At 41.3% G+C, this 24,685-nt stretch overlaps 2 protein-coding genes across 2 annotated transcripts in view; both read left to right on the forward strand.

Annotated features, from left to right (window-relative positions):
• Positions 1–21,404, forward strand: part of LOC109531200 (receptor tyrosine-protein kinase erbB-4-like) — an 87,599-nt gene extending 66,195 nt beyond the window's left edge. Inside the window, exons 2-3 of the mRNA XM_019895349.1 lie at positions 5,753–5,904; positions 21,210–21,404. Coding sequence (XP_019750908.1) covers positions 5,753–5,904; positions 21,210–21,404 — 347 coding nt within the window. The remainder of the gene's footprint in view (positions 1–5,752; positions 5,905–21,209) is intronic.
• Positions 21,405–22,687: 1,283 nt separating this feature from the next.
• The window catches only part of erbb4b (erb-b2 receptor tyrosine kinase 4b), a 77,879-nt gene continuing 75,881 nt past the window's right edge, over positions 22,688–24,685 (forward strand). Inside the window, exons 1-3 of the mRNA XM_019895350.1 lie at positions 22,688–22,774; positions 23,264–23,450; positions 24,462–24,568. Coding sequence (XP_019750909.1) covers positions 22,688–22,774; positions 23,264–23,450; positions 24,462–24,568 — 381 coding nt within the window. The remainder of the gene's footprint in view (positions 22,775–23,263; positions 23,451–24,461; positions 24,569–24,685) is intronic.

Consider the following 24,685-nt stretch of genomic DNA (forward strand, 5'->3'; position numbering starts at 1 on the left):
AGCATACGCTGATTCACCCAGAGAATTCACACTCCACTTTGCCTCACTACAGCTGCCCCCTGACATTTGTTATTTATTGCCGAGTCTGATATTGCATTACAACCTGTATTTGTATTTGTCTCCTCCTAATAAGAACATGGATTTCAAGCAACATTGAATTTACTCTCTGCCATCCACGGTGGATTGCTCAGCCTTTGCCTGGGATGACTTTCATCTTTTTCAGCATCAACAGTCATAGATATATATATTTTTTAATTTGATTAGCCATAAAGCTAGCACTTTTCTTCTGGTAGGTATGCATGTGCATTTGATTGGTCTTCAACATTTACTTTCTTTAAAATAATCCTTTATATGAACATATTAAATAAAAATATAGGCACCCTATTTGGTATTAAACCAAATGTAACAAAAGGGCACGTGTGTACAGTTCAACAGCAAAATTAGTTAAAGTTAACTTAGCTAAATGTTGCCCTGTAAATGGTAATTGGCCATCTTGTTAAACCATTTTACAGTCAAAGGCATAACATTCAAGCCTATTTTTTTAATACATATTTTTACTTTGTAGTATTTTCGAGAACTCATTTGAGTTTTTCATGTAACAAACTGGCTCTTGCCAGGTTAGTAAATTTAGAACTTTAGAGGGAAGTGTGAGGAAGTGCAGAAACAAACTCTTTCAGTTACCTGGCTAATTGGTGCATGCGAGCACGGTCACCGTTCCAATAAGGGAAGCGTCCAGGGGAATTTGCTTGAAAAGGACCCTCTATGTCGTTCAATTCAAACAATGCTGAACTTTTGTTCAGCATTCTTAGGTAATTTGAATGACTACTTCTGTGAAAATGCAATTTCCACCCCCAAAGACAATGCAAATGTTTAGTAAATCTCATTAGAGGGTGTTTAGACAAAAGAGATAAGAATGACACGGCGGGACAATCAAATGCCTCCAGCTGCGCTCTCCTGTCATCTTGATGTCTGACACGTAAACATTTAACCTGACTGCTTGTCAGAGTGTTCCACTAGGTTAATGGAATAAATTGTCTTATCACGCCGACACCTTCGCGCACGGCTTCTGAATGTAACGAGCGTCGTCTTGTATGGCAAATTATGTCACAATCTGACGAGCTGTAAAATGACTGACAGACATATTTTATTTGCGTAACAGCACCCGCTTTTCCGCTTTCAATTACACCTGCCGCTGACTTATGTTTTTACTCATGTCTGCGGTATGCACAAACTACTTAGGCATGAATAACATTTGAGCTGTGGCATATAATGATACTGGATAGTTATTGTACTGTGATTGGAAAAAAAAAGTCTACCATGCAATATTACCCTCAATCCCGCAGGTGTCAAACTCAAGGCCCGGGGGCCAGATCCGGCCCACCAGGTCATTTTATGTGGCCCGAGAAAGCAAATAATGTGTGTCAACTTGCAAAAATCTGTACCGAAATTTCAAATTGTCATGTGTAATAAATAACTAGTTTTCACTCACTTGAACAATAATTGAACAAACTATTATAATTGACTTGACTGATTTCAAAACTAGAAATCAATTATTTTTTTGTGTACAAGTAGTAATTTTGTGGTTTCACTGTGATGACGGCCCTCCAAGGGAAGACGTAACTCCAAATTGGCCCGCGACTAAAATGAGTTTGACACCCCTGCTCTATATTATAATTGACTTGACTGATTTCAAAACTAGAAATCTATAATTTTTTTGTGTAAAAGTAGTAATTTTGTGGTTTCACTGTCATGACGGCCCTCCAAGGGAAGACGTAATTCCAAATTGGCCCGCGACTAAAATGAGTTTGACACCCCTGCTCTATCCGTTATGAGATGTAAGCTATCAGGTTAGTACTGTTGCTGCACGAATGTAGCATCTGAAACAGTAACACAACGACACTCACATTTTTATTACATCGTCCTTGTGCCTCACTCCCCAGGTATGATACAAAACGACCATATTATGATGTAAATTTTCTTGATGATGTATAGAATATAGCGGGGGGGGGGTCACTTTTAAGATCGACCAATAACAAACACTGAAGTACGTAAGCTATCGGGTTAGTACTGTTGCTGAACGAATGTAGCATCTGAAACAGTAACACAACACTCACATTTTTATTACATCGTCCTTGGGCCTCACTCTCCAGGTATGATACAAAACGACCATATTATGATGGAAATTTATTTTCTTGATGATGTATAGAATACTGTATAGTGAGGGGGTGGGGGGGGCTGTCACTTTTAAGATCGACCAATAACAAACACTGAAGCTGGCAAATTGTTATGAATGTGCATTTCTCGCAATTTTAATTTGAAGTTCCTTCCTCTGTATTTAGTTTCCTCATGTATACGTTCACAATTTAAAAAAAAAAATTCCAAGATAATTGAATGAACTAAATGCACCGGTTCATACATACTGTTTACAGATCTATCAGTGAAAGCAAGAAAAACCCTCATGCATTCATTTATAATGTGATAAGCGGCGGGCCCAGAAGCCTGCTGAGAAATAATTTCTTGTGTAAGCGAGCGAGGCAATTGTGTTGCAGCAAAGAGGGGGAAAAGGACTCGTTTAATGGGGAAAAATGAGAGCCAGGGTAAAAGTTAGCAGCAGCCCACATAATTGATGGAAACAGTTTGGTACCGGATTAAGATTCATGCCGAGGACCACACATGATGTTCGGAAAACGGTGTAGGCTGGAGGCATAAAGGGTATCTGGCCTTCTGGCTTAATTGATAGAATGCCTTCTCAATGCAATGGAAAACAACAAAAAAAAAAAAAAAACAAGGGGGGAAACAGTGGCATGAGCCCAGAGGCAAGAGAAACAGGTTTAGACATGGCCCGGGGTGGGTCAGTCCTTTCAATCCCTTGACTGGCGAGAAAAAGTCTTGCTTGCTTTGGGTGTATGAGAAACACGCGCAGAGCCTTGGCAAGTCCCCTTGAGGAGCCTTTCAGCATTGCGCATGAAACACAACTGGACCAGCAGAACTGCTCTATGGCCAATTGCTACAAAAGAGAGTCCGTGCAGTGAATCTGACTATGTGTATGAAAGCTAATAAGGCTTTGGCCGCATGGAAAAGCTCATCTAAATGCTTGTGCTTTTTAATGCCATTAAAGCCCCTTTGGCCCTTCCCCTCAGGCAGTGCTTATGGAGATAGATAGCCCACAGATGAGCAAGCCACGCAGTAGCTTACACTCTCCTATTAGGTGTTTTAATAGTAGCGATTCATAGGTTCATCCATCGTAGATATTACAAACAGTGACATGAATGTGATTTATGTTGTATTGGAAGCTCTGGAAGGAGGCTGATATGAGAATTTGAAAAAAAAACAGAGAATAGAACAGAATAAAATGAGAGAATCAAGTGTTGTAATTGTTGCATAAGCAATACAAAAAGTATACAATACAACCCATCCGCGCCTCTTGTCGATCCGTCAATCGATTCGAACTTTTATTTTCATTTTACGCTCTGGTGGTAGAATCATAATTGCTGATAGTAGCGCATCATCATTTAAAATTTGTTGACACTATTTTCATCAACGATAGACTTGCCTGTTGTTCGTTTTGCCGAATTTGTAAAATTGCCATTTGAGTTGAGAAAGCGTGGCGGTCAAATAATTTAATGTATCTCAGCTTTTACTCAAGTTTGCTGCTTGGGCAGCTACTGCACTGCATCTTCGGCACAGACCACAAACTTTACGAATGTGTCTTCGCTTGGCCCAAATGTTATTATGAAGTTCTTCCAACAAAAGGGTGCATCTCCAGATTTCTCTTCAGTGGCACATTTCCTCTGGGGGGTTGAGATGACCTATCAAGCATAAATGTGAATTAAGGGTGAACCATATGGAGGCAGTGACAACATTGCCGGTTGGTGACCGGAAGCCAGACTGTAATAGTTATGACAGCCTCTCAGCTAGCTATTGTTTCAGATGAATTTTAAAGTGCACAGCAGATGGACTGTAATGTAGGCCATGATTAGCATCAGTATTAAGAGCCTTGTAACTCACACTTACTCACACAAGCTCATCTGGGTTATTACACTAAGGACTGCTGTGACCTTAGAAATTCCATTCCCACTCCTCTTATTCATCCACCTTAGTTAAAATATTAAGCGAGTTTACTTGCAAATATAACATCTGTAATTTAATTGAACTCTGTCGGACATTGCTTTCGGGACTGACCGTTATCTGTCCTTTTAAAGCGGAAGCCTTTAAACCTCAGATGTTCACAAGCTTGGCAATGTTAATTAACGGCACAGTGCTTTGTTGTTGGGGTTGAACCCTATCGAATCATTTGGGTTGGCGAGCATCGCACAAGACATTCAATACAACGTATAAGCCAAGCTTTCTTCACAAAAAAAGATCTCTCGATTACAAAATACTTGCTCAGCCATCCGTCCATCTTTTCATCCTACCATTTCTCATTCTGTCTTTTATAAAAGAGTCTTATTTGAAAGGTTTATAACTTAGTTCCTTTACCAAACCCATTTTATAAGAGTGAATGTACGTAGCTAGCTGGCTAGCGGGCTATCTGGCTAGCTGTCTGTCTATCTATATTTGTTAGAGATGGATATAGATAACATATTTTGCTCTATGGCGGTGACATCGGTTTTTAAAAATATGATGGTCCGTCAGGTTTTTCTATTTCCTTACCGCAAGGCCTTTATGGACTCCACGTTGATGGGCAGGTCGCACCGATGCAAAGACCACAGGCTGTTTTATGCAAAATTCCAGAGAGATAGATGTGGAGACAAATGGATTCAGTCATGCAGCGAGAGGGAGGAAATCCATGCTGAGGTCTATTATTTTCAGCAGGTCTACACATACAGACATATGCAATGACATATTACAAGAAGGTTCCCTGTAGTAAACCTGCAACACTTCACACTTCTTGAAAAGATGCATGACACAGATGGTTTTGTTGTGGTGTATTTGGCAGTCTGGACCACATCATCTCCGCCTGAAACACTCCTCACATTTGATATACTGTACATTCTTTTTTTTGCTTGCATTTGTTTTACATTTTAATCACTTTCAAATTCACTTAATTCAGCCCAGCTTTCAAAGACAAGTAAACTTACAGGAAGTATACATGAGGAGGAAAATAGTTAAAAAACAAAAACAAAAAGTTGATTCAACCAGACATCACACTGTGATATCGTTCTTCTCTAATCTCAGTAGCCTGCCCCCTGGGTGCAATAACAGTTTATTATACCTATCCTCACTTTATGGCCCCCTACCCCCACCTTCCTTTCAAGTGTTATTGAAAACACCCAGATCTGCCATATATCATTCCTGAGCAGCACATTATGCTATGTGCAACCAAGCTAATCACTAGCGCCTCGTATGGGCATGATGCAGGTCACATTGGAAGAGTTCTGCATAGATTTGGAGCTCGTGAGACGCAATTCAATATGTCGCTATAGATTGTCATAACAAATTGTTGTCCAAATGCTGAGAGAGGCAAGAATTCACACGACGTTTAATCTTCATCGAAAAGGCGTTGATTGTGTGGACGCGATTGTTGATTAATTGCACCACTTGGGTGTGACCAGCAGTGATGATAACTTTGAGTTTGCTTGCATCAAATATGTTCACGATATCTACAGTACATGTTTATAAGATAATGATAGAAAAACAAACAAAAAAACAACAAAAAAAAAAACGAAACTCCATCGTGACTACATGACTACACAACCTCTGATATAACGAACTGAACTAACACTGTTATGTCACTCTTTGTTTCCACCAGTATGTGCCGGTACGGAGAACAAGCTGAGTACGCTGTCAGACCTGGAGCAGCAGTATCGCACCCTGAGGAAGTACTACGAGAGTTGTGAAGTCGTAATGGGCAACCTCGAAATCACAAGCATCGATCGCAGTCGAGACCTCACTTTCCTCAGAGTAAGGACCGAAAAGCCGATGCCGTGACATCATTGTGAAGTGCGCTCATGTCCGTGTGCTTGAAGTGGTCATACTTTGTGCATTGGATATCAGCAAATCAGCGTATCTTATTATGAATGGGTACAGAAAAAAAATGTTTAAGGTTTATTTTGGGACTGGGTGAGGTCATCATTCTGATACTTGCATGTCTACACCAGAATGCTCTACAATAGCTGGTGCCTTGTCAGTAGCTTTTCGCCGTTGTTTATTAAGAACAAAGCATTTCACGGGGAAAGAAAATGCGTCATTGTTACCCCATTGTCATTTTTTTTTTTTTTTTTTAATTGAACAAACTTAAACTCTGCCTCCGAGCGATAGTTGTTGTGCTTTGATGCTGAATCATCTACCACTTGAATGCACCACTTTGTTTTGATGGACACGCATGCAACTGTGGCGACGGGTGATGTCAGCGCCGAGCCCTTCAGGACAGGCGCGGATAATAGTGTGGTGATGAGAGGTGTGGAGGAGGCAGCAGATGTCATCGGGTGGATATTTGCACGAAGAAAAATGTTATGCGTTTCGGGGGGAATGCAGCTGCTCATATTAGCCTCTTAACCCTGAACCTTCCAACATTATTCCAGCCCATGTTTAGCGCTCTGTGCCCCCGCTAGCATTGTCCCACTTTAATCAATTCCAGCATATCTAAAGGGTGGAAATGTTCCCTTGATGCTACGCTATACGTACTTGCTACATTAATAGGCCAGCATTACTTTATGAATCACCTGGGCTTTGTTAGTTCACCGCCGTGGTAATCTGTGTTGTCATACTTTGCCATGTTTTGTACTGACCGAACACACCCCCCACCCGTGATGCAAAATACAACGGAGAAATGAAGTGCATAATGGATGATGAAGTGCAACTATTAGACCCCCGTGGTTGTAATTGGCCTCAGTGATTGAGATCAGGGATCATGAACCACTACACCGCAGATCGGTACCGGGCCTTGAGCCGTTCACTACTGGCCTGCACAGAGCAACTGAACAAAAACTATTTTATTGATCATCACATTAAAGTGTTTTTTTTTTTAATATCAAAACACTTGCATGCGATGCAGTAAAAAAAAAAAAAAAAGCAAGCCAACAAGCTTGGGAAAAATTTATTTTACAGTTATTGTTCAGGCCTTTTGCTATATAACAAAGATATGAGCTGCTCTCAGCCACAGCTCAAGCCCTGCCACTCACGCTCAGGAAAGGTTTACATCAGGCTGATGATGTAGTATCGTGCATACTGTATCGGATGTTTCTTTTGGTATCGGTGCATCACAAGTCTATACTGTGGCTTTCCACCAGTAGCGGGTGGCTCTGCAACGTGTCCTTCACAGTCACTGTACATACTTGGATTTCTACCATTTCCTATCGGAGTTGTGAACACAAATAATGCTCTACCAAAGAACCCGTGCTGTATTTTCAGATGTTATAGAAACTCGATCCACTTCACGCCTGCTTACTCTTCACACAATGTAGCATTCATTTCCAAAATGACTCCCTCTGGCACCACCTTACAAGGTTTCTGCACCTTTTCATCGTGGGCAATTAACTTGGGTTAATTGAACATGCTAATAAAGAAGACAGGGTGCCAGGCAGCAGGGGAGCAGGGGGGGCAGGGTTCAGTGTATCTTTAGGAATGTTATTATTATTATTCCCAAAAAAGTAATAACATGGCTCCCCGGGGGAGGATGAGACCTTACCTTGAGATAGAGGAGAACCAGCTAATGTGAAACGGCACGCATACTCGTCGTGTCTTGAAGGTGATTGAAACTGATGCCTGGGCTCCTTTTTTTTTTTTTTAAAGATATACCAAAGATGGATGGCTGCCTCCCACTACCCCCCAAACAGCTTTTACCAGCAAACAGAGTCCATCTTCCAAACTGCCTCCACAACAGATGAGTCAACGCTCGCCCTTTGATTAATAACTAGATTGCAGCGCAGAGCTTTTCAGCCCGCTTTCAATAGATGCAATTCAATATCCACCAACAGTGAGTTTTAACTGCGGATATTTGTCAAGCGAATCTTTTCCCCATATCGTTAATTAGATGTGGTGTACTGTACCATATTGTGATCCCATACCTTTGTGCACTCATCCGCATTTGGTCATCGAGATGACACTTTACAGTTGAGCATTTTCGATTGTGACATTTGAATTTTGTCATTGCTATTCTTCGCTGTTTGATGAACAGAACACCAAAAGTGGTAAACGCACACTTGGGTGTCTCTTTTCCCACTTGTCACTTTCTGCGTGCGCTCCAAAGCAGATCCGGGCATATGAAATATTCATGTTTCCTTCTCTTTGCCCTTGTTGGTCTCAGGAGGGAGCCACAGTTAGATTAGATGATTCGTCATCCCTTGCAAACATTAGTAAACATGTAATTTTTACTCTGTGCATTAATGCTTTGATGAGCACATTGCCAGCACGTTTCTTACCACTGTTCTGCAGCTGTGAAATAAATGGATATCTTGACACAGGGACATATTTTGTATCTGCACCGAGCATTTTTTAAAATCTGTACGTTTTCACATAATAAAAAAAAAAAAAAAAAAATCAAAATAATCAGGTCATATACTGTATTATCATTTAGGCCAGCTCTAGCATTTAAAATCCCAATATGTTGTGACCCCATTTCTTTCTTCTTCATTGTCCTTGCCTTTGTCCCGCTAAATCATCTTAGGTATTATTTAAAGTCGATAAAATAATGTGATGATGCCAAATTTTAACATGTGCATTGGCCTCATTATTCGGATGTGCAACACGAAACCGATTTACTTAAAACAAGATGAGCATCATGAACTGCTTTATTGCAGACTCTTTCAATTTTCATCAGCTCTGCCCATTTTACCGTACCGTTCACATTTTAGTGTACATTTGATGAGAGGAAGGAAATTGAAACTGCATTGACCTTTTTAGGTCAGAATTTGAGCTTACTGGGCTTCTATAATAATAATTTAAAACAAATCCAAACAATAAATCAACCACTAAAACGTTTCTTGTTTCCTTTTTTAAATTTTTTTTTAAATTTGTGAATTCAACAATGGGTCTTTTAAGATTTTCTACAAACGTGTATTAACAAAAAAAATGTATTACCTAAAAAAAAAAGTATTAACAGGAAATGCTGCTAAGTGCTGTTGTAGCATAAACAGTAAACTGGCAGGTGTTCTCATGCATTTATTAAGCATTGATAATACATAAATGATCGGGACATGGTGGCGGGGAGAGGGGGTGGGTTTGCTTCTCCCATACAGCAAAAGGCATTGTAGAATATAAGTGTGCACAAACAATGGACAGATCTACTTTTTTCACACTTGTATTATTGTTATAGTCCTACAGTAAATTACATACAACAAATAGAAATTGTTATACGACTGGAAACTGGAAATTTGTTTCTTCCCTCACTGGGATGAATCAGTGATCAAGCCAGAGAATAGGCCCCCCCACTTCTGTTGTATTCTTTTTATATGGCACTCAATAGTACTTATGTAAACTTGACCCTTCCCTTGATCCAGCTATCATAGTGTTGCCGATGGAACCACTCCAGTGAACCAGTGGACAGAAGCACTCGATGTGGTTTGAGGTAAAAAGGGGGGGGGGGGGGGGGGGGGGGTGTTGGTACACAATGCCTCAAAAGGCACACAAGCCTCATGAAGTCTGATGTCAGCAAAACTTTTCCCACCATTAAATTTGCCCTCGAACCTTTACAACTCAACTGAAATGTTTGAAAAATATTTATTGACTAAAAACCAAACAAACGGCGATAAAGTGGTTGCACAACTGAGCACGCCCTCAGAACCAGAGCGTGACTGTCTTCAGAATTAACCAATCCCATTTAAAGTCGGCGTTTCCTGACGTTTGTTTTGCTTTCTTGCAGAAGCCCGAAGGTGTTTGTGCGACCAGTGACTGCTCGTTGGAAGCGTTCGGAATTTCTGGCGGAGGTTCCCGGCTACAGCTGAAGAAAAAGATTGTCAAAGCAGGATGCTGTTGCCGCCAAGCTTCACTGTAGGTATGGCGTTCCGTTGATGAGCAGTGTTGTGTCTGTGCCAAGGTTATTATAGTTCATGAAAAGAAATGCATTTACGAAAATTTGGAAAAATATTGTCGTGAAAGAGAAAAAAAAAAGTCATGAACTACAATTTACATTGAGAAAATGAGAACTAGAATGATTGCGAAACGGTTCTTTGTTTTCAATCTATCCATCATCCATTCTTTTTTAAAAAATGGAAAAAAAAAACCCAAAAATGAAAACTAATAAAAACTTTACTAAAACAAAGCTTTGTTGAGAAAATAAAAAAAACTAACTTGCTTTAAAATCAATTAAAAGTAATTGAATTTGAAAATCTGAACAAAACAAAAAATAACGATCGTACAAAAAAAATGCCTTCAAACCAAACATACCTGTTTCCCGACAAAAGCCTTCATGTGAAAGCGATGGGTGCCGAATGCTAATTTTTCCATTCATCCTAAATTAGTTTAGGGTTGAAAAAAAAAGTTCTCCACTGTTAAAATCCATAAAACTTTCCCGACAAAAGCCTTCATGTGAAAGCGTTGGGTGCCGAATGCGAATTTTTTCATTCATCCGAAATTAGTTTAGGGTTGAAAAAAAAAGGGGAAAAAAAAAGTTCTCCACTGTTAAAATCCATAAAATGAGTAAAACCGAGCTTTCTGAGTGAGTGTTGAATAATGAATTGTGAATAACGGCCGTTTGAATTCCAAAGTTTTGTATCATTAATTGCCTTGCAAATTTTGATGAAATCCTGCCGTGTATCATCTCAAAGGTTTCCAAATTGAAGAGGTTCAACCGATTGTCCAGGCGTGATGCCTTTTCTCGCGCTTTTAAATTTGTAAAGCCCCGTCACATTTGATGCGAGCTTTGAAATAGCATTTCAACCTAATGCTTGGAAATTGTGATGCCTGCCTTTTGTATTGGGGAAGTGGTTATTCAACGCGTCGAGCCCAGTATATGAGGTGTCTTTCAAAAAAATGGACTGCATTTTAGCAGCGCCTATTGTAACAACGATGAGGGATTCCCTCTCAAAGATTGTTTGGTCAGTGATCGGAGCACAGTAACTTCAATGAGGTGTAATAACTCCCTGTATATATTTAGACCCACACCTTGACATTCTTTCACAAGTTATGGGCATTCAATGTGTTGGTGGGGGGGGGGGGGGGCGGGGGGGGTGTGCAATGCAAAAAGGGACCTTGTGTCTTTGGCAGAGTAATGAGACTCATCGCTTTGGTCACTCTTGGTCTGCTCTGTTGCCCTTGGGCCCGGTTTGAAAATTTGGTGCCTACTGTCAACCTGGCCTTGCTGCCCTGCGCTAATTCCTTCATTTCCTCTCCTGACTCCTGTCTGCTGTGCGTTGGCCGTTGCCATTCTGCCCATACGCAAGGTCAATGATGAAAATAATGGAAAAAAAAATAAATAAACGTAAAATGTTGCACAATGCACCTGCGATTTGAGCTCATTTCCACCACATGATCGCGTCACAACATTATAGCGTCGGCAATTCCCTCACCGCTTCACAATGCATTGTTCTGCCTCTTCTCTGTACATCCTACGTGACGCTTCCTCCCTCCCTTTGCTAAATACTCGGTGTTTGGATGAAAACTCATTAGGATTACATAGCCATTTAGCTAAGTGACACCGGGTGTAATTGTACCATCCATCAATTTCTGCATAATAGCACGCTCAGAAGACCTTAAATGTTGATTAGCCTTCAACCAATATCACCCATGGCTTTTGTGAATTAATAGCTGGGAGGGGGAAGCAAGTGGGGTTAAGGGTGGTGTCACAGGCAGCTGTGGTCAAAATTGCCGACCTGTGAAAGCCAACTCAACTTGGAGAGAGAAGGAAAGTCATACTTTCGATCATCCCTCGCTTTTGGACTCTTTTGTGGAACTGCGGCCCACCATCGAACATCATCGCATTGAATGTGTTTCCATTGCCATGCTGATAGGGTGTACGAAAGGGGGAGGGATGGCACAGTTGTGCCACTCTGCTTCCGTACTTAAGAGCCTGGCGTTTAGTGTCCAGTTTAAAAATCGTAAAGAGAGCCTGTGGGACAAAGGGGATGAAATTGGAAATAAAACAGGAGCCTGAGCAAAGCAGAGGCAAGGCCGTTGCAGAAATAGGCCCTCTGTCTTACAAATAAAGCATTGTGTCATCTCCAAATTTACCATAAAAGAAGATAAAAAACATTGTCGTCGAACAGACGATATGAAAAGCTTTTACGTTGTCGTTCATACCGGTGAGTCCTCCAACTGGATGAAAAAAAAGTAATAATAATAATAATAATACGTTGGTTGGAGCTGATTATACGAAATTAGGATCACGATAGCTCTTTGTCTGTTGTTGACACATTTCAGGTAAAGAAAAGATAAAGAGTATGATTAAGAAGGGAGACCTTGGAATAAAACATTGAGATAAAGAAGCTATTTCTCACCATAATCGCAGTTGTTATCCCGGAAAGGATCTCATCTCCATTCATTCATCTTATTGTTCTTGTTTAAAAGATCAGTGACGGGAATATTGTATTTGTTCACCCCCGCTACCCCTTTTTCAATTGAAATGTGTGAGAAGGAGATGAAACCTATATAGAATATTTTTAATGAGGGAGTAAATGTAAAAAAAAAAAAAAAAATTGTCATTGTTACCATTTGTCACTGTATCAGTTCATCATCATTCAGTTTTGGAGTTTAAGAGCTCACTGCAACGGTGGCATAGATACAAACATTGTCTTTGGACCAGGAGACTTAAGATGTGGGCCTATGCGTCAGTCATGACTATTCATGTGGTGAAACTGAAAATAGGATGCATAACATAATGATTGAGCCTTGGCTCATGTAAATAAATCATATCCTAAGGACGGTACCAAATGGGACGGTCTCATGCTCCCGCTTCTGGCCGTGAAATACATGTACAGGAAATGTCCATTTGAACGATTAAAATATTCTCTGTCTGAGGAATGACAGGGCATGTCTTCGCTTTGACTACCTTATTTTTTTTTTTTCACACTGAATTTTCATCTGCTCAACAATGAGCATAGACAAGATGACAACACGTACAACTCGTGTTGTTGGATCGCAAACTCTGTCTCAGGAATGACAGGGCATGTCTTCGCTTTGACTACCTTGACACTTGGAAGGACCAAGTCATGTTTTTTTTTCCTCCCTCCGTATTGAGCGTCACATATTTGAATAACAAGCACACCGGGAAAAGTGAATGTCAAATAATGTTACGTGATATACAATACGTAACCCATTTCACGGTAAACTGAGAAATCTCTGCTGCGAGCGTCTGTGTTCATTCTGTAATATTAAAAGCACACTGCAGCGCACGCCGTGTCTTGCTTAAATGTCAGATGCTTTTATTATTTAATCATGATTGGCTGTATTGGGTTTGTTTTCCTTCCTAAACAAATGCTGATGGCTCTCGCGGCCAAATAAACCACAACGAGGCGCTTGATTGAATGTGTGTGTGTGTGTGTGTGTGTGTGTGTGTGTGTGTGTGTGTGTGTGTGTGTGTGTGTGTGTGTGTGTGTGTGTGTGTGTGTGAGTGAGTGAGTGAGTGAGTGAGTGAGTGAGTGAGTGAGTGAGGGAGGGAGTGAGAGAGAGAGAGAGGTGTGGGGGCAGCCAACTGGGTAAAAAAAACCCGGATTATTTGGTTCCCTGCGCAGAGAGCAAGACTGTTCAATTTCAGAGAGTTCCTCTACGGTTACTCAATGAGGCCATATCCTACTGTACACGTCTCTCGTTTTAACCCTTTCATGCACCCTGTAACCTGACAACTGATAACTGTCCACTGTAGTGACTGCTGTCCCTGAGGGTTAAAATGTTTAAAAAAAAAAAATTTTTTTTAAATTGACGAAAAGTGTTTCCACGGCAAACAGACACATCCCCATCAAAAATCCCAAAATATATGACAAAAATTGTTTCCATGGCAACAGACACATCCCCATCAAAAATCCCAAAATATATTTTAGAATGTGTTGTTAAAAATTGAATGCAGAAGCCATGAATAGATAAGTCCACGGGTGACGAACTGCGATTATGCAAAGTGCACCGACTCCGCCATATTCGTTCAAAAACGCATGTCATGCAATTGCAACTATAAAATTGTGTACATCATTTTTTGTTGTGTGTGTGTGTGTGTGTGTGTGTGTGTGTGTGTGTGTATAATTGGATACATGTGTCGCGCGTGGGTGGGGTGTGTGATACATATGTGGCTCGTGTGTGTGATGTGTGTTTGACTTCATTAATCATCCGTATATTCCGTAACATCAACGGTATACAATGATCCATGAACGTGCACGTTTTTGTTTTTTTTTAACCCCAACATAAATTATTAAACTGACAATTCATCTTAACAGACCCACTGCATCTTCCCCTGTCTCTTAAATTTATAGAGCAGGGAGTCCTATCAAACTTTATAAGCTAATAATGCAGTTAGGGCCGTTAAGTGTTGCCATCGCCCTCCTGATGCAACGGTCAAGTCTCACAAGAGTTCTTCGCGGAGGACTGAAGGGCTCGGAGTTTAGTGTGGCTATCGGACCTGCACAAAGGTGCCTGACTAGACTCACAATTTAATGGTTTTAGGCACAGTAAAATACTCTCTGAATGTGACTGGAATTTATATTGAAGGCACCATCGGATTTGTCCCATTGTGACTCGTGAGGAAGACGAAAAAAATCCTCGGTTCGCAATTTTGTTTTGATTAGGAACAATGATGAATGGGGCTCTTGTTTGGCACATTTGCCACACATCCACAACGTAACACACAAAACTGTTGTTGTTTTTTTTTCTTGAATCCTCCTTATGTACAAACCAACAAACGACAACCAAAACAACACTGGCTATTACGAATTATTAGTTTCAAGTGACCCGGTGCATTGCTTTGTGTCCCAAAATCATCATTTACATCTTGAGAGAGCAGACTTGATTCATCCAGGACTGATTTCCAAGATGTTGTGCTGCAAATCAAAGCGTGGTTTGGGGAAAAAAAAAAAAAAAAAAAAACACCAAACAAGAACCTAATCAAAGCTAGCGGCGGAATCGCAACATTTCACCAACATCTGTCTTGTGTTCAAGCGTGATGCAACTTCTTTACATTCTCCTGCCGACAGGTGTTACCTCAGTTTGTAAATGAGCGTGTTCCATGTCGCTGTGGGAAATTACCCTGTCTGGATAGAAAGTACATGTTCTCGATACAGATTATTTAACGGAGCCTCGGGACTTTTTATGATTCCCGCAGTGATATATGCGGGAAAGGGCATGAACTAGTGGCATTACCCCGAGAGACATTGGTGCTGTTGTTGTTGTTGTGTTGTGTCCAAGCGCATGCTAGTCGAAGGCCACTGGTGATAAAACACTTTTATTTTATTTTATTTATTTATTTATTTTTTATTATCTGCGGTTCTTGCTTAGGTCTGACACCAATTCGACATGAAGAAAGCAAAGAATGCATATGCTGTAAAGCTCTTATCTCTCCAAAATAAAATCATTCTAAAATAAATAGCTCCACTTTTTATATCTTAAGAAATCAGCAGCCATGAATAACATTCGGGATAAGAGCAGATTCTGTCCCCTGAGATGAAACGTTGTTGTGTGAATTTTGTTTTTGCATCCTGTGGGAGACTGTTGTGCATGCAGTCTGCTTCCACCGACGATAACGGTGTTGGTAAACGGCACATCATAGTTTAACGGAGGCAATGCATGTACTGCCTAGCGTAAAGTGCGGCCCGAAAATCTCAATCCCGTTTTAAGGCTGGGAAGAAATCATTTAAAAATTCGGGATAATTTTGTCCCGTGACCAATAAATGTGCTTTGCAACACAAACTTTATCATGAAAATCTCGCATCTCCGCACAATTATCATCTCATCTCCTGTCCTGTTAATTAAGTATGTGGCGAAGCCACCAGTGAAATCATGTTTTCTGACACTATGTACTGAACAACTACCGGAATTATGGATTTGCCATCAAAACACCTCAGACCACACCAATAACATTTACTTTGTATTTGAGACGAGCGACAACGCACAACGCACTTAAATTGGAACGTCATTGAACAGTGAAGGCCCAAATGTTGGAGAAAGAAATGTTGAACATTTTCCAAATTTGATGGTGACAAAGACAAAGACTGTTTGCGACCATTGAAACTGTTTGCAAATGTCCGGCGATCGTCTTTGCAACCTTGAAAAAAACAGCCATTTCCAGGAAAAAAAAAAACAAAACTCGGACTATGAATTAAAGTAAAAAAAGTTGGCTCAATCGCTTTGCAAATGGGAGGAGGTGTGTTTTTTTGAAAGAAAATTCCGGCAGCAAATCGAGATGCTTGCATGCATGCATGTGGTTAAAATGCTGTACAAAATTTTAATCGACGGCAGACTTTCCCCACACCTGTAAGAATACATGCAATGTCGCATGAACATTTCCTGTTTGAAACGTTGCAAAACCTGCGTTCTGTCATATCTCTTCTCCAACGGTCGTATGATCAAAACACCAATGGGAATTTATTCCCAAGCCTGATTAAAGACCTAACCAGGGGCTACATGGATCTGTGGTCCCCCCCCACTGCCCCCCCCCCCCTCCTCACATCAGCTTGTAGTTAGGCATCGCAGGAAAGTGATTACTCACAGATTAAGACTTGCCTGGTTGCCGATATGTGGGGCATAATTGAATAATGCCTGCTTCACCCGAATGGTCCCACTGCAGAGGGGCCTCCTAGCCTCGTCAGATTGGCACAGTATTAACCATGACACAGGCATAACCGGGATGGTAATTAATGCACTGAATCAATTACAAATTAGTCTATTTGCAGAATTCCCAACAGGGGTCCACTCATTACAAGTGCTCTGATGGAGCTGTAAGTCTTCCTCGCGGGAAGCGGGTGTCTCTCCACTGTTCAATCTCAGGATCAGTCTTCATCTCTTCCGTGTCAAGGTGGGATGTGCGAGACAAATTGAGCCTCAAATTAATGGCGCTTGCTATCTGGCATCGCAATCCATAAAGTGACAACTGCACCTCCCGAAAAAAAAATATATATATATATATATATATATATATATATATAGTAGTAAAAAAGTATAGCAGTACTGAGAAGTCTTCTGGATACTTTACCGTATTTGTCTTACATAAGTGAAACAAACTGGGAGAAACGTCTCCGTGTGATGTTGTAGCATTCATCGCTACATGCTAATACCGCCAGAGAAACCGCAACAGATTAAAATGGGCTTTTATTTGAATTCAGCAAAACTAAAAGTCAACATTTTATCATTGACCAGTAACCCGTGGCACGCATGCCTTCACTTGAATATTTGTATGTTCATCAACTTGTATGGAAATGACGAGAAAAATCATGCTAACGTGTTTCAGTGCTTTCCCACATGGTAATTGTGTCACGAGACTTCCAGCCATCCTTCACCCCACTCCGGACCCTTCAGCAATCCCTCCTTCTTGTTCGGAACTAAAAACAGCCACAGATTTAATTACTTATTCAAATATGTGGAATCCGATCCATTTGACTGATCATTCCGCGGCGTGCCGCTCTATCCCTGCGTCAGTTTCATCATCCTTTCACCTTCCTCGCTTTGCTGACTCCAGCAAAGCTCCCTCTCCCTCCTTCGCCGTCCCATTTACAAGTTTGGGGATTGGAGGATTCCATTTCAAAACTGGGCACGTCTCAGTAACTCAAGCGAGGGGTTTGTTCCGCTGCCACACTTCCGTTCACAAATGCTCCGGCCTGAGGAGGAGGAAGGGGGAGAAATCCCTTTTAATCTAGTGAATCTGGCTCTCGCTGTCTCTTTTGTTCACTGTTACTGGGACTTTGGTGCTCTCCGGGGATGCATGTGTGTGAGGCGGGTGCATTGGCTAGCTTACAATGTCAACATTATGCTGTCGCGCATGCCAGTTCACCGTTTACTGTTACAGTATCTTTTAAAATTACTCAATAGCGTTGCTGACTGGATGTCAGTTGAAGCATTTGGTGTTGTCTTTAGCAGGTAATTAACGGCTTTTCGAATTCCACTGAAACATAACTCAACTCAACCGTCACCTGTGCAAGTCAGACTGATTAAAAGAAGAACAATTATTTCTGCCCTGAAATAATTGCTGTCTTTACTTGCGTATAAACAAGTTCATGAAGTGCGTCTGCCCTGAAATAATTGCTGTCTTTACTTGCGTATGCCCACATGAATGTCGCAAAATTTCACGGCACGTACTGCTCTGTGACACTCTTTGCTTTTGGGTAAATTTAAACCGAAAGAATATGGAGCGGCTCCCCAGGCAATGTCACTGAACCTTGAGCTTTTCATAGTCTGTGAACTTAAAATGTTGGGTTGTCTTTTAAGGTTGAGCAACCCCTCCCGATAGGGAGAATGCGAATTGTTGAACAGGCCTCAGCTGTTCCACGACTGAATTTAAACCAAGTGTTCCAATTTGGACAACTGAACATCATCCCTGAATATTTATTTATAATATTGTGGTAGTAGTTTCTCAGAGTGGAGCAGGATATACATATACTGCATCACTTTTTGCTCTAATACTGTCTTGCATCATCACATATCACTATTATCACCGTCTGATATCAATAGGTAGGCAAACAAGAATGTTTTTATATCTTAATATAATGTGAAACAGAGCCACAGTAAACAGCAGCATGTTCTATATGCGGTCAATGAGAGTTTTAAAACTCAATTATTGGTAGTATTCAGGTTTTTAAAGGCCATGGAAACATAAACAAAAACCCGAACAGGAGCCCTGCGTTACCCCTTTTCTAACCTGATGGATTTTTTTCTGTCTCTATGGCGAAAATAACACAGTGTGTGTATATAGACACACATATATACGTGCGTATAAGGCCATACGTCTGGTGCGCAACTGGCCCAAAATACACAAGCGGAAGGAAACAATCTTGGCGAAACTCAGAGACGCAGCTCAAAAGCACACTTTTGGAGGGAGGCGGAAAAAAACCCGACTGCTTTATTCCTGTGCTGTGGATGAAATGTGTTTTATTAACAGGAGAAAGTAACAAAGCGGAAACTACGTCTATTTGTGTCATGATGTCCGTGCGCCACCGTTTAAATCGTGTTAATCATCACTAAATATTTGGCTGGGATAGTCTGAATAGGTTAAGCATGACATAAAGTGGAGAGATAGATATTTTTTGGCCGAGGGGTGTGAGGACTTTCACTGAGCTCATTTCACCCACAAAAGTTGGTCGTCATGACGTGTTTGTATGATTTCCTGCGGAATTCTTGTGTAAACATTTGCAAGATGAAAAACAAGTTGCATAGACCCTTTGCCAAATGCAGTGTTTTTATTCCCATAAGGCTGTGCACTGGGCCGCATCGCTGGCCCCCCTTTTAAGCCTTAAGGCTAAATTTAATGAGCACTCTTTAATTTTCCTTTATTTATTTATTTATTTTTATTTCTATCTATCTATTTATTTATTTATTTGTCCGTGCTGGAAAAGCAAACTAGAAACTATTCATACTTTGAATTATCGGTCTTCTGCCTCCGCGGTCTATATAACCAAGTCCTCATGGACAAAGTGACTTCTTCCTCCAAAAACATTTCGCCCTCATCCTGTTCCAATGTGATGTACGACTTTCTTACTCATTTCCCCTGAGACAATATTGTCTTTTTCTATCAGCTAACCCAAGCTTAAGGCCTCAACTCCGTTTGTATCAACGTGCCAAACTTCATATTTTGGTCCCCATAAATTTGTCAGACCCCGCGCCACGCACAGTTCAACAAGGCCACTCGCACCACGCAGCTATATTTGCTGTCATTGTTTCAACTAAATCCGCACGTACTCACCAGACTGAGGACCGCCTGTTCCGATTAATGGGAATGAGCGGGGCAATGACGCCAGAGCCGCAGCCGCGGCTTAGTTACTCCTGGTGGATGGCCATGCTCTCTGACAGCTGTCAGCGACTATGATTATGCCGCTAGACCAGCGCTTCCTAAGCATTTATATCAGCTCCGCGCATCAGCTGCAATAGCATTTCACACACACATACACGCACACACTTGTTGATTATCAACAGGCCAGTGTGGAAAGATGTATCTGACCGCCTGTCTTTTAGTGACAGCAACCATGATGGCGGATGGGAGGAAGAGTGCACAGCCTGTCGCTTTGATTTATTCAACATCGGCTTCTTCTCGGTGGCTTTTTGCCCAAGTCTCCGCAGACATTATACCCAGTCCTAAATAACATTTAAAGTGTGAAGTAATGCCTGCTCACGTGGTGCACTCACCCCCCGGGACCCCGACGAGACACGAGCGGTGAACCTTGTGTTACTGCAAGTGTTGCAATGTGGTCTCCAACCCCGGAGCAAATATTCTTCACTCAGATGCTCTGATTCAACTCGCTGGCATGATCGAATATGTAGAGAGTGACCTCGGAGGCACATGCTGTCAATGATATGATGCAACCCCCCACCCCACCCCCAGCCCACCCCTCCGAAACTCACACACACCTCCGTTTTTCCGTTTTGATACCGTTTTTGGTTCATTGTTTCCATTCTGCACATCCAATCACTTGATCAAGCAATCTGGTTATTTCAATATTGTTTGGATTTTCAGAAGGAAGGCTTCAAGCTTAAAATAGATCCGCTCGATATTTTGTGCTCAGGTTTCACCAAAAGCAAACAAAAATTAAAAATGTAATGGGGCGGGGTGGGGGGGGATACTTCCTGCATGCTGAATAGTTGAAATCAGGAACTGGAATCAGGTGGAGTGATGACACAAATTGAGCCAAAGGAACATGTCTAATTACAAAGGCAGCTGGCAGAATGCCACTCTGAGTCTATTCACCTGTTAAGAGGTCTTAACGCAATGAAACAAAGCAGTCCAGACAGGGAGTTGGCAAAAGCTCAAGCCAGGAAAGACTCCAAGTCAGCCAAAGGGAATCCCACAGGTAGCCTATAATGTACAACAAAAGACAAAATATCTAGCTGGATCTTGTTTGCGCAAAATGTAAATCAACTGATTGAGCATCTAAAAAGAAGCCAATGGAGCTTCACAGAGAAGATTTATTCTGAACTAGACAGAAAAAAAAGCAGTTTTAAATAAATGCAATTCAAAGAAAGGGAGTCAGATTAGCAATCGGGACTAACCTTGGAAACGTTTGCACAGGAAACATTAAAACCCTGCAATGCAAGTATGAAGACAATTTCCAAAAGTCCATAAAATCAGACTCGAATGGGATTGGTTCAGATTTCAGACTTTTATTTTTGTTTTTAGACCCTAACAGAACCTTGCCTCTTTCTGCTTGCAGTCGATCCGGGAAGTGACAGGCTATGTCCTGGTGGCTCTGAACCAGTTTGACTACTTGCCACTGGAGAACTTGCGAATCATCCGCGGGACAAAGTTGTACGAGGACCACTACTCCCTTGCGATCTTCCTCAACTACAGACACGACGGAAACTTTGGCCTGCGTCAGTTGGGCCTGAGGAACCTCACGGGTGAGTGACATTTGTTCTGTTGCGCCAATGTGAAGGGTCTCGCAAACCATTATGGGACTGGAAAAAAAAACAGGCGTTCATTCGCAGACTGTGAAAGTGATAGTTGGTTCGCAGACCTGCGGGTGGCTCTGTGTCCTTATGAACAATGGGGCTTTCTGTTGCTGGATTTCCTTTGGATGTTCCAAGCCCAGAGGCCATCAAGAAATGAAGCTCTTGACAAATGGAAAGCATCTTCCCCGCAGGGCAAAGTTGAGAAAGCATGTGCCAAACTAAGGTTGAATCAAACTATTCGATTTGCACGGTTGGTGTGATGGGTGCAACGCGGTCATGAAAGTGCCCATCTTTTTTTTTTTTTAGAAATTTTGTCAGTCATATCAATGATGGGTATTTATCACTGCAAATACACTGCAGTTTGCAATTTGGTTTGTTTTCAAAAATTGTTTTTTTTGTCTATATTAGGGAGCAACATAAACTAGATTTAAGTCGTTCTATAAGTGTGTTTTATTCATAAACAACCAAAAAATTTTTAATTCATAATATGGGCCCATGCATCTGACTACCGTGGTCCACTGAAAAAAATTAGGTAGGCTTGAATTCTTACTAAAACAACTGACTAGCATTCAGTGCATTTATTTTACAGTGTCAAGCCCCACCTTGTTTTCTGTCTTTATTCCATTCATAGGAATTGGCTATTTAAAATTCAAACATACACTTTTGATGGTCAGTTGGTGTTTGTTTGACTCCCAAATTAACGAAATTCGACACATTCAATTTTGTCATGAAATGTTGTCTGAATATCCTGTCCGTACGCGTCACTGCATGGCCACCCTACACCAAACTAGCGAGGATGTCCCCATATTTGCGTTTTTTTTTTGTTTTGTTTTTTTGCGGTCATAATTCATAATCGTAACCATGTATGTCATGTTTGCATTAATATAAACCGGCGGTACACCAAAAATCCGGTCACCGGAATATTTATTTATTTGTTTTTGGGTCACCCAACCAACATAGCTGAAACAGGATGCTGTGATGCCGCAAGCAAAAACCTTCAAAGTGAGCCCCTCTGGGAGAAACCACGGTGTCTGTCCCCGTCGTGTGGCACTGCCTTGGAGCTTGGGGTAACATTAGAGATAGGAAAAAAAAAGGGAGGGTGTAAATAAACAAAAGAAAACAAAACAGTGCACCTTGGTGGAGCCACATGTGTGCCGACGGCCCACTAAACTGAGTGGAGGTGGAAATCCCTCCTCCCGCCGGGTTAGCCATTGCCCCGCGGCGAGGAGGCTGGCGGACCATGGAGGACGCCGTCTCCGGTGGGTGTGAAAGCATCTGCATCATTCAAAAGGAAGCCGAGAGCTGGCACTTGGACACATTTGGCCAAGTGCATAAAATGATCAAACTGAGGAATTTGTATTTATTTTATTTTATTGTTATTTTTTTAATAGGTTGTTGTGGTATTCTGGTTTCTGCCAAGAATGTTCAAGTCAATGCATCATCCCTAATGTACATATCTGTTTCCGTTTTGTTCTTTTAATCATTTGATTACTTTGTTATATTTATGTATTTATTTATTGTTTGTTTTTGTTTTTTTATTATTTATTAAATGGAGCTTCACAGAGAAGATTTATTCTGAACTCGACAGAAAAAAAAAGCAGTTTTAAAAAAATGCAATTCAAAGAAAGGGAGTCAGATTAGCAATCGGGACTAACCTTGGAAACGTTTGCACAGGAAACATTAAAACCCTGCAATGCAAGTATGAAGACAATTTCCAAAAGTCCATAAAATCAGACTCGAATGGGATTGGTTCAGATTTCAGACTTTTATTTTTGTTTTTAGACCCTAACAGAACCTTGCCTCTTTCTGCTTGCAGTCGATCCGGGAAGTGACAGGCTATGTCCTGGTGGCTCTGAACCAGTTTGACTACTTGCCACTGGAGAACTTGCGAATCATCCGCGGGACAAAGTTGTACGAGGACCACTACTCCCTTGCGATCTTCCTCAACTACAGACACGACGGAAACTTTGGCCTGCGTCAGTTGGGCCTGAGGAACCTCACGGGTGAGTGACATTTGTTCTGTTGCGCCAATGTGAAGGGTCTCGCAAACCATTATGGGACTGGAAAAAAAAACAGGCGTTCATTCGCAGACTGTGAAAGTGATAGTTGGTTCGCAGACCTGCGGGTGGCTCTGTGTCCTTATGAACAATGGGGCTTTCTGTTGCTGGATTTCCTTTGGACGTTCCAAGCCCAGAGGCCATCAAGAAATGAAGCTCTTGACAAATGGAAAGCATCTTCCCCGCAGGGCAAAGTTGAGAAAGCATGTGCCAAACTAAGGTTGAATCAAACTATTCGATTTGCACGGTTGGTGTGATGGGTGCAACGCGGTCATGAAAGTGCCCATCTTTTTTTTTTTTTAGAAATTTTGTCAGTCATATCAATGATGGGTATTTATCACTGCAAATACACTGCAGTTTGCAATTTGGTTTGTTTTCAAAAATTGTTTTTTTTGTCTATATTAGGGAGCAACATAAACTAGATTTAAGTCGTTCTATAAGTGTGTTTTATTCATAAACAACCAAAAAATTTTTAATTCATAATATGGGCCCATGCATCTGACTACCGTGGTCCACTGAAAAAAATTAGGTAGGCTTGAATTCTTACTAAAACAACTGACTAGCATTCAGTGCATTTATTTTACAGTGTCAAGCCCCACCTTGTTTTCTGTCTTTATTCCATTCATAGGAATTGGCTATTTAAAATTCAAACATACACTTTTGATGGTCAGTTGGTGTTTGTTTGACTCCCAAATTAACGAAATTCGACACATTCAATTTTGTCATGAAATGTTGTCTGAATATCCTGTCCGTACGCGTCACTGCATGGCCACCCTACACCAAACTAGCGAGGATGTCCCCATATTTGCGTTTTTTTTTTGTTTTGTTTTTTTGCGGTCATAATTCATAATCGTAACCATGTATGTCATGTTTGCATTAATATAAACCGGCGGTACACCAAAAATCCGGTCACCGGAATATTTATTTATTTGTTTTTGGGTCACCCAACCAACATAGCTGAAACAGGATGCTGTGATGCCGCAAGCAAAAACCTTCAAAGTGAGCCCCTCTGGGAGAAACCACGGTGTCTGTCCCCGTCGTGTGGCACTGCCTTGGAGCTTGGGGTAACATTAGAGATAGGAAAAAAAAAGGGAGGGTGTAAATAAACAAAAGAAAACAAAACAGTGCACCTTGGTGGAGCCACATGTGTGCCGACGGCCCACTAAACTGAGTGGAGGTGG

Source organism: Hippocampus comes, unplaced genomic scaffold, assembly GCF_001891065.2.
Source record: "Hippocampus comes isolate QL1 unplaced genomic scaffold, H_comes_QL1_v1.1 scaffold237, whole genome shotgun sequence".
NCBI lineage: Eukaryota > Metazoa > Chordata > Actinopteri > Syngnathiformes > Syngnathidae > Hippocampus > Hippocampus comes.